This window comes from Fundulus heteroclitus, unplaced genomic scaffold, assembly GCF_011125445.2.
Source record: "Fundulus heteroclitus isolate FHET01 unplaced genomic scaffold, MU-UCD_Fhet_4.1 scaffold_40, whole genome shotgun sequence".
Lineage (NCBI taxonomy): Eukaryota > Metazoa > Chordata > Actinopteri > Cyprinodontiformes > Fundulidae > Fundulus > Fundulus heteroclitus.
The window spans coordinates 1308971-1319737 of NW_023396813.1; the positions used below are offsets into that span (position 1 = coordinate 1308971).

A 10767-nucleotide genomic window follows, 5' to 3' on the forward strand; every position below is an offset into this window, starting at 1 on the left:
AGTACATATCTACTAAAAATGACAAATTATATACATATATTTATTTATTTTTTTATTTTATTTTACTCATCTCAAGCATCCCATTTGGGGTTTTATGCCCCTTAGAGGTAATTGGAATAAACTGATCCAGAACCACTGATCCAGAAAACATAACCACAACTTCCTTCCCTGAGGTTTTAATAAAGAAACAAGGGGAAATCATCTAAAGTAGAAATGTGCGTATAAACATTAATCATGGAATGTTAAATGATTGGCTTTAAAATGAACACCAGATTTTGTGAGATTTTGAGCTAGGAGATCTGTGGCTAAAGTCAGAGAAACCCAATTTTTTGAGCACAACTTTCTTGCCATGACTGAGAAAAAGCTGATAAACACCACAAAAAGGATAACATAATTATGCCAAAACTCAATGTAGAAAAATAGACTAAGTTCTGTAAAATAATGACATCACATGAAATAACGTCCTGCGACGTCTAGCTCCAAGAGAGCTGTGGCCAGGAACAACAACAAATTAAGCTAGTGCATTGTTTTTATTATTCAATACAAAAACACGACTGTATTCACTGAATTTGGTGCATTACACCTAAGTATAACAATCAACCACCTACTCCTCCACCCACAGCTCACAAGAGCAACTCAAAATGACGTTCATACACAAAGTGGGGGTTTGCAGATAACTAAATCTAAACACTTCAAATAAGGGGAAAAAAATCCAAAGATTTTACAAAACTACCTAACAAACATGCCCAATTAGTTCAACAGGTTAAGCTCAAAGGAATGCTTATACTCTCTTAACTGCATCATCAATTTCTGAAATCTGTTCTTTTAGTTGATTCCACTGTTCAGGATTCAGGGCAATGCCTAAAAGAAAAACAAATCAATGCAGAGTAACTACGCATACAAACATCCAACAGTAATTATTTTTTTCCAGCTTATCAGAAGCTTCCTGGTGGGGTTACCTTTCTTCCCTGGCTTCATCTCCCCATCCTGGTTCATCCAGTATTCCCTGATGTCAATCAGGACTTTGCCTTTGAAGTCCCGCACGCTGACATATCTCATCTTACCAATCTGCAAGAACAAGGAGAGGGTCAGAACTGCTCCAAAACCTTGGCCCATTCATGAAATTCAGGCTCTTAGGGTCCATTTTATGTTCTATCGGATCAGTTTCTATGAGTCATAGAAGCAGCTTTCTGTGGAACTATTAGGAAATCAAAAGCCAGAAAGCTAAACAGCGGGGGTTCTCAGTTGTTCTTCGGACCACTCATCTGGCAAATGTTTGCTCTCTTATCTTTATCTGCCAGCCAGAATTTGTACTGAACCTTTTCAGCGAAACATGCGTGGCTTTAAACTACATATCGCAGAGATTCAGCTCCAACATCCCTCAATTAAAACAAGGATGGCTGATTCTAATTCAAACAGAAATGTGCGACTTCAAATCTGAAGTTGATGCAAAAGTCAACTTCAAATTTATGTGCATTTGAAGTTGATGTATCGCTTACAGAGCAACAGAAATACATCATCTACATGTTCAGGGAGTTACTCTGTTTCTCAATTACATTTCTCCTCAGGTCTGTTTTAGGTACTGGTGTCAACTGATACCCAGATAGAAGGCTAACAAGACTTATTCATGAGGTCAATAACAACACATATTACTATCATACAGAGACTTTTAAAGTGTATCAACAGGAATAAAATCATAACACCCATCCCATTATACAACATAATCATTTTGCTGCCCACAGTGGACCTTCTACTTCCGTTTTGGCCTAAATGGTTTCCCATTAATCTGATTGGAACTGAAAGTAATGTAATATGAGAATCCACTCCATATATCAGCATACCTGTCGGAATCGGTATGGTAACAACTGTCTGCTGCCTCTTTCAATATGCTGCAGTAAGTATTTAGAAAACTGTCCTATACATAGAATTTGAATATTAAGTCTATACAAGTGACCACTTTCTATTGCTGAAGGTAGTGGGCTCTCTGCACAGGACACTAATACACAGTGTGTTTCCCCTACTATTATCCAAGGGCGGACAGCCCGCCAACGAGACTATCCGTCCCGAAGATGATCACGGCATGTAGTACTTGAACATGTTCACAGTTAATGTCAGAAAGTTTATTTGCCCATCTAAATAACGGCAAATTGCACTGTGGGCTATTTCTGTCCTTATGTGGTCGCTCCACTGCTTTCAGCTCTCTATGCCGCTGTCAAAGACTCACGGTGTGTCACACAAGCTCATGTTCATGACTGAGTTGATCGAAAGAATGAAAATATCAGGTGAATGAACAGAACATAATCACTCCAATCATTTCTCAGTTCAGCTGAGGTTAGCCTTCTGTCTTTTCTGGTAAAGTATTTTATTTAGGCTAATACAAACTTTTCATTTGTACTTTAATTTCAACCTTTTTCTTTGATGCAAGTGACCCATGGCTGCTATTTGTAAACATACAGTATTTTTCGGACCAAAAGGCGCTCCGGATTATGAGGCGCACTGTGAATTAACGTGCCTATGTGTGTCTTTGTCCACACATAAGGCACACCGGATTATAAAGGCACGCTAAATATTCTTCCCAAGTGCGTAATATCACGCAACTTGAGAAGAATACGTAACTTTTATGTAAACTTTTCATGTAAAGCACTTTGCATTGTCTGTGTACTGAATTGTGCTATATAAATAAATTTGCCTTGCCTTTTATATTGAAATAACTTACTAGGTTTATAGTTGCTAGCACATACTTTGGGCTCTGGCTGTCTAAAGGCTCCCACATAATGGGGCGTACTGTTCCTACACTATTTCCTACATTTCTTGTGGCAAATTCCTACAATTCCCACACTTTCTGCCAGTGGGACGTAGCAGCGGAACGGATGGTAAAATGTGTGATTAGCTAGCTGAGCACCTAGAGCCGTTTCTTTCCAGCAGGCTCCCACCGCACACCCGTCAGTGAGAACAGAGAGGGACTGTGATGCTGCTCGTCCTTGTGAACACCTACTTGGACCAGACTCACCTTGCGTTTATTTATCCCTGTTGTGTGTATATAAGTTGCCTCAGTTTGTTTACCCGTTGTCGGGTCATTCTGTGTTCACCCTCTGCGTCCTCCTGTGCTGTTGCTGCCTGAGGTCTTGTAAGGTTAGCCTCATTAAAATATCTTTGTTTAACCCTATGCGCCTGCCTCTGCCTCGTTACCGCCTAGGTCCTCGCCACCACAATCTTGACAGTAATGACCCGACCAAAAGAGGACCAGGCAATATGGCAGTTGGTTTTTGCTCAGGTGGAGTTGCTCCGCAGGTTGAGCAGGAAGCCCCAGCTGGTGGAGATGGACGCGGAGTCGATCAGGGCCGAGGTCCCGTTCGTCCTCCGCAAGGGACTTCTTCCTCCAATTCCCTGCCAGCTTCCTGCCTCACAACTTCACCTGACAGCGCTCAGCCCGCTCACTCCGGTGCCGGCCAATGGTAGTCCCGCTGCGGCTTCACATGCCACAGCTCAAGCCTGCGTGTGCGTACCAGTCCCGAGAGGGGGTCCAGGGGGACCCGCCTCCACTCTTCGCGCTCCAGTCTCGAGAGGGGGTCCAGGGGGACCCGCTTCCAGTCATCGTTCTCCAGTCCAGAGAGGCGGTCCAGGGGGACCCGCCTTCAGCCATCGCTTTACAGACCATCGAGTGGGCGGCCCAGGGGGACCCGCCTCCAGGGTTCTCCAAGGATCCTGTTCTGGAGCTCCACGTCAGAAAGACCCAGGAGAAACTCCACTGCCGGTCGCCTGAGATCCTGCTGTCTCGCTGCCGGCTGACCCAGCCACGACGGGGTCGCCCTCCGCGACGCCCGCCTCTGCTCCAGCCATGACAGGGTTGCCCTCCGCGACGCCCGCCTCTGCTCCAGCCACGACAGGGTTGCCCTCCGCGACGCCTGCCTCTGCTTCAGTCACGATGGGGTCGCCCTCCGCAACGACTGCCACCGGAGACCCTGCTGTTCCGTCACCGGATGACTGCGCCTCGCCGGAGTCGCCCACCGCGACACCCGCTGCCTGAGACTCTGCTGCTTCGCCGCCTGCCGCACCCGGGTCGTCCTCCTGCGGCCCTATCTGGTCCCAAGCCGCCGCTCCCAAGCCGCTGCTCTTCAAGTCGCCGCCACAGTTCAGCGCTCCCAAGCCGCCGTTTGAACTCACCTGAACTCTTTGTTGGACCCCGCCTCATTGCCGCCTAGGTCCTCGCCACCACAGTGTTATATATATATATATATATATATATATATATATATATATATATATATATATATATATATATATATATAAATACACACACACACACACACACATACCTATATACACAGTCATGGCCAAAAGTGTTGAGAATGACACAAATAATATATTTTCACATGATCTGCTGCCCTCTGGTTTTCATGTGTGTATGTCAGATGTCATCACAAACGTACAGAAATACAATTGCAATCATATTGTAACAAAAGCTTTTAATGACAGAATGAGTTAATGCAGCAAGTCAATACTTGGAGTGTTGACCCCTCTTCTTCGGGACCTCTGCAATTCTCCCAGGCATGCTCTCAATCAACTTCTGGACCAAATCCTGACTGATAGTCCATTCTTGCACAATCAATGCTTGCATTTTGTCAGAATTCCTAGGTTTTCGTTTTTCCACCCGTCTCTTGATGATTGACCACAAGTTTTCAATGGGATTAAGATCAGGGGAGTTTCCAGGCCATGGACCCAAAATCTCTATGTTTTGTTCCCTGAGCCAGTTAGATATCACCTTTGCTTTATGGCAAGGTGCTCCATCATGCTGGAAAAGGCATTGTTCATCACCAAACTGCTCTTGGACGGTTGGGAGAAGTTGCTCTCGGAGGACATTCTGGTACCATTCTTTGTTCATGGCTGTGTTTTTAGGTAAGACTGTGAGAGAGCCGACTCCCTTGGCTGAGAAGCAACCCCACACATGAATGGTTTCAGGATGCTTTACAGTTGTCATGAGACAAGACTGGTGGTAGCGCTCACCTCGTCTTCTCCGAACAAGCTGTTTTCCAGATGTCCCAAACAATGGGAAAGGGGATTGATCAGAGAAAATGACTTTAGCCCAGTCCTCAGCAGTCCGCTCCCTGTACCTTTTGCAGAATATCAGTCTGTCCCTGATGTTTTTCCTGGAGAGAAGTGGCTTCTTTGCTGCCCTCCTTGAGACCAGGCCTTGCTCCAAGAGTCTCCGCCTCACAGTGTGTGCAGATGCACTCACACCTGCCTGCTGCCATTCCTGAGCAAGCTCTGCACTGGTGGTAGCCCGATCCCGCAGCTGAAACACTTTTAAGAGACGGTCCTGGCGCTTGCTGGTCTTTCTTGGGCGCCCTGGAGCCTTTTTGGCAACAATGGAACCTCTCTCCTTGAAGTTCTTGATGATGCGATACATTGTTGACTGAGATGCAATCTTTCTAGCTGCGATACCCTTTCCTGTTAGGCCATTTTTGTGCAGTGCAATGATGACTGCACGTGTTTCTTTAGAGATAACCATGGTTCACAGAACAGAAACAATGATGCCAAGCACCAGCCTCTTTTTAAAGTGTCCAATGGTGTCATTCTCACTTAATCATGACAGATTGATCTCCAGCCCTGTCCTCATCACCACCCACACCTGTGTTAAAGGAGCAATCACTGAAACCATGTTAGCTGCTCCGTTTAAAGCAGGGCTGCAATGACGTTGAATGTGTTTTGGGGGATAAAGTTAATTTTCCAGGCAAATATTGACTTTGCAATTAATTGCTGTTACGCTGATCACTCTTTATAACATTCTGGAGTATATGCAAATTGCCGTTACAAAAACTGAAGCAGTAGACTTTGTAAATATATATATATATATATATATATATATATATATATATATATATATATATATATATATATATATATATATATATATAAAAGGCAGTACATAGGATCCATTTCATGCAGGATTCACTGCTAAGCAATTTTCAGACCTTCTGTAAAAAGAAGATTGCAAGTTCAATAACAGACTACAACTGAAAACCACAAAGTTCCCAATCTAAAACCTGAAAGAATTTTCGCTGATCATTTTTATTGAAGCCTTTAGTCCTCTAACTTTACCATGTAGGTACATCTTTAAAAGAGTAAGGTGGCTCTAAACATCCCTCAGTACCCTGATCCACAGTGTCAGTGCAACACTCTGGGGTTTCAGTGTGTATTGTCTTCAGTATTATGAGCTAATATACCTGTTGTGTAATTTGTGACATTAGTACAGCTTACCTGGAACATATTGTCATCACCGTTACCACTGCCTTTGGAAGACCCACCAGGTTTTGAGCTCTCTCCACTTTTTGGTTTCTTAGCTGGTTTTTCTGGTGCACTTGGCTTCTTTCTCTTTGCCTAGGAGCAGATGTTAGCCATCATTACGTCTGAATAAAGCAACTAGACAGATTTGTTTTTTGGATTAACTTGTACACACAGGTTGAAACAAGATTTGTCTGACAACATTAAGACTAGGGACACTAGGGACTAGTGTTGGCAACGGATTTTGTCATCGATTTCTTATGTGGTGCTATTAATGTGTCACTCGCCATGTAGCGGAGCCGTTTACCTCACCTGCAGTCGGTCTTCAATACTAGCTGCAAAGCGATGTAAACAAAGTGAGGCGGAGGCGGCATTTTCAAATACTGCTTTTTTGCAATAAATTCTACAAATAAAAACACAGAGAAAGTGGCTCGAACTAAGTCCTGAAAAGATAGAGCTTCCCAAAACCAAAAAAATAAGTACCATTGACAAGGTACGAGAGCTACACAGTGACACAAGACCTGAAATAACATGGAGTAATTGATGAGGGTGAAGAGAACAGGGTAAGTCATTACAATATCTGACGTTTGTCCGTTTCACAGTGAGAAATTCGGGACAGCGCTTGGCTGGCTGGCTGAGAGCGGAGTACTGCGTGGCTGAAATCATGCTTTGGGGTGTCGCCTGAATGTCAGTCTGGTAGCTCATCTAATGCGGCCGTTAGCTTGTTAATGACAGGAGCTCGTTTACATGCGTAACATTCCCTGATCCGATTAAAACGTGGGTGGATTAAAAGTAAAGTATTCCGAATGCACCGTTTATACGAGCTCAAAAATCAACTAATCCGATTTGCGTTTACTTGCGCCGAGCTTTATTCAAGATAGAAACTCTCTGACATTAGCGAAGTTGCTGAATTTCCATAAAACAGTCACAGATGTTTTGTACTTCTTCATGCGGAGGAAAATCAACAACAAACACCGATGTGCGTCGGTTCTGACTGTTCTGAACGCATAGAATGGATCCATGCCAGGTTCTGAGATGGTTGAGACTTTGCTTTCCATAATTACACCACAGGCTCAGCAACTTATGCTGTTGAAAGAGGGAGGAAATTACGATCATCCCAAAATGTTCTGTGCTGCACAGCACTGCAGCCCCATCCTCCATATGTAGGCACAGCAAGTTCATGAGTTCATTGAAGCAAGTTGATACATTAAAGAATTATTTTTCGTTCTTTGACAATGTATTTTGGGAAAAAACTGGTTAGTTTTAAACTAAGAGCAACATATATGCTTGTGTCTGTTATGTTGCTCACATAAAACTAAGAACAACATGTGTTATTTTGTTATAACTTGTGGTATGACCTATGACAATTGTGTTATGGGAAAGACTGATTCTGTATTCCTTATTTTGCTTATATTTGCGCTGTTATCTGAGTTTGCAATATTATTTTGCTTCATACACTGCTGAGATGCTGGGAACGGTTTTGTTTTGGAAACGGGACGAAACAGCTCAGATGGGAGGGAGAAGTGGCCACTCTCGCTCCCATCTGATACTTTGTTTATTGGTATAAAAAGGAGGGGACCGCCCTCAGTCGTTGAAGTCAGCCGTGGGTTGTTCGGACTCCCGGCCGAAGTGCTTGCTGTTTTGTGTTGCTGTGTTCTGTGGGGAATAATAAATGTTTGCCTTATATTCTAACAGAAACAGTGTTTGAGTCCTTATTTGTGTTTGCCGATCTCTCCCAATCCTGAAATAAACATTTCATAAAACACAAGTGTTTAGATGGACGCTGACTGGATTATGGATCATAAACCAGCCCTCTAAATCAGAATACAATTTCATTCTGGTGGTAATAATTTGTTGGTTAAGCTTTAAATTTGAGTGAAGGTACTATATGGTAGCAAGGAGCAGGACTCTAAACTAACTTTTCAAGAATCAAGAGTCTTTATTGTTTTTATGTAACCATAATGAAACTTTAGTGAGACACTCAGAATAAGAGGTAGACCTAAATTAAAAGCACTTATAATAAAAACAAGACATAAGCATCTCTAAAGAACACCCTCAAAAATGTAGAACCCTCAGAAGAATTAAAAAGGGTCAAATATCTAACAACATTTTTGATTCTGCAAAGAAAAATTAGAAAACCTATTTAATAAACATTCTTGGAAGTAAATACTGTATGACCAAGGACAGATGTAGCATTTACATAAAATGCAGCTTGTGCTAAAACAGTCTATGAAATAGGCCCTGGGTGCACGAGCACAAGGGTGAGATTCAACCAAACCGCATATGACACCAGTTTTACTGCTTCACTTTTGTTGTGTTAAATCACTGTTCATATAGACAACATTGACTATTAAATGACTGACTAACAACAATCTAGTCAGCAAAAACTTCTTTATTTGACGCAAAAATATTTATTACCCAATAATATTGTAACAGAACACCTAAGTAGCAAATGTTTTGGAAGCTTATTCATTGTCAGTCCAAATGTTAGAATTTGGAAAAATGGAAAGAAAACAATTTTTGTCCAATTCGTCGATCATAAAAATAATCGACCGATTAGTCAATTGATAAAATAATCGTTAGTTGCAGCCCTAAGTAAGACTATTAAAAATAGCTCTGATAACAGAACCTTTATCTCTTCCACCTTATCGGCCAACTATAATTGCACATCTGTTATACAATAACAAATTATAACAGGTTAACAAATAACATGTTTGCATTTAAGATCAAACCTTTGTCTCTACTTCACTGTCGGAGTCACTTCCAGATGTAGACGACAACACTTCCTTTGATTTGGGCATTCTGCTGAAACATGGATCAGAGATCAGATCTGCTGTAAAGCCAAACACTTCCAAGTCAGATTGGTGTGATTAAAGATTTCACCCAGAAAAACTGAGCGAGTCAGGTTGCCTCCAATTTAAGTCTGTTCGCTGTTTCCATGAACCGCATAACAGATTTTGCACAGGCATGATTCAATTAAAGCTATGTAATGCTGTAGGAACATATTAGAACTCTTAGCTAAGATTTCAGTCCGGGATGTTTGTATTGAGGACCTTTTTTTACTGGTGGATTTGTGTCTGCAACTATACTCAACTCCTGTTACTTTATTAGATCTGTGCTGGAACAAACTGGGATTTTACCAGCACTTTGAAATAGTTCAAAGTGGTAAACATTAGGAAATTAGCAGTAAATGTGCATTTTGACAGGGGAGAGACACGGCTACAGTCAACATCTTCTCTTCCTTTTCCTTTTGTACCGGACTCGATCTCGGCCTGCTGTGTGTTACGGGTGATCGTAAGCCTGAGGATGGGTGGGTGGATGGTAGTGTGGCTCAACCTGGGCCCAACTGGCTCAGCTCTATCAGCCCCTGTGATTCTGAGATGGCGCCTTATTGTAGTTCAAACATCCGTTTGCCGTTAGCCTGCCTGGATCCGAGCCCGTGCCAGCCGAAAAACAATCCACCTCAGATAATTAAGATATATTTCCATATATGTGAATTCAACCGTGAAATGTCAGCAGGATAGAGGGCACACGGCTGCCAGCGGTCCCCGTATAACACACTGGGCATCGTAGCAGGCTGCTAGCCCTAGGAGCTAACATTAGCAGCTAGCTAGCTCCATGGGTAGATCACTGTTAGCTTTCTACCCAAGTGAAAACTGGGACCTAATATGTTCGTCTCATAAACGTAGAAACTACCCGAAACATGTTAAGAAAACATCCAAATGTAGAATCTTACATGATGGGGATGTTGTTGCGCGGACCTTTTTAAAAGGAAACGGAAGTCTGAGTTCTTCTTCTTTTGTGATTTTTAGTGGTGGTTGGTGACAACTTAAACATGCATTGCCGCCACCTACTGGAAAGGAGTATAAACCGACATGTTGATCTCAAAGGAAAAACAGGAGAAAAAAAATCACACCATATAAAATAATTACTGTCTTAAAAAAATAATATGGCATTTACTGCTAGAATCATTCTGGAACAACTCAATGAGATCTAGTTTTATTTTCTGTTAAGATCCTGTTAAGATTTTGAATAAACTCAATTTATCTTACCCTGATGCTTTTTACACTGTAAAAAACACATGTTTCTATAGTTTCAAGTTTTCCTACAGTCACATCTCCCTGTTAGGTGTACCCGATATGAATAATGATCCATTTAGTTACGTATATCCAACTCTTAGTCTTGAAATAATTTTCTCCTCTCTCTGTTCCTTTCATTTCTCCCACCTTCCTTTGATTTTGTAGAACCATCGTCCTTTTCTTTTGCTTTACCATTCCTTCTGCCCCTCTCTCCTATTTTCCTTCTTACCAATCCCCTTAATTCCATAATACTGATGCTAACATTAATCAGTGAGAATCAGGAACCCATATAAAATTTACTTTAAGCCCCATCATGTAAATTATATAAAGTGTTAGTTGTAGTTCTATTAATGTCTGGTCTACCTCCTGACTGTCTATGCTGCAAATCTGAACAAATTTGAGATTT

General features: G+C 42.1%; 1 protein-coding gene across 1 annotated transcript; it reads right to left on the reverse strand.

Moving 5' to 3' along the window:
* Positions 1–511: 511 nt before the first annotated feature.
* On the reverse strand, positions 512–9084 carry LOC118560177 (activated RNA polymerase II transcriptional coactivator p15-like). The gene is made up of 4 exons (XM_036130976.1): positions 9015–9084; positions 6259–6378; positions 960–1068; positions 512–861 (listed from the first exon to the last, which is right to left on the reverse strand). The coding sequence occupies exons 1-4, from the start codon at positions 9081–9083 to the stop codon at positions 782–784; spliced, it is 378 nt and encodes a 125-aa protein (XP_035986869.1). The 5' UTR covers position 9084; the 3' UTR covers positions 512–781.
* Positions 9085–10767: the final 1683 nt, after the last annotated feature.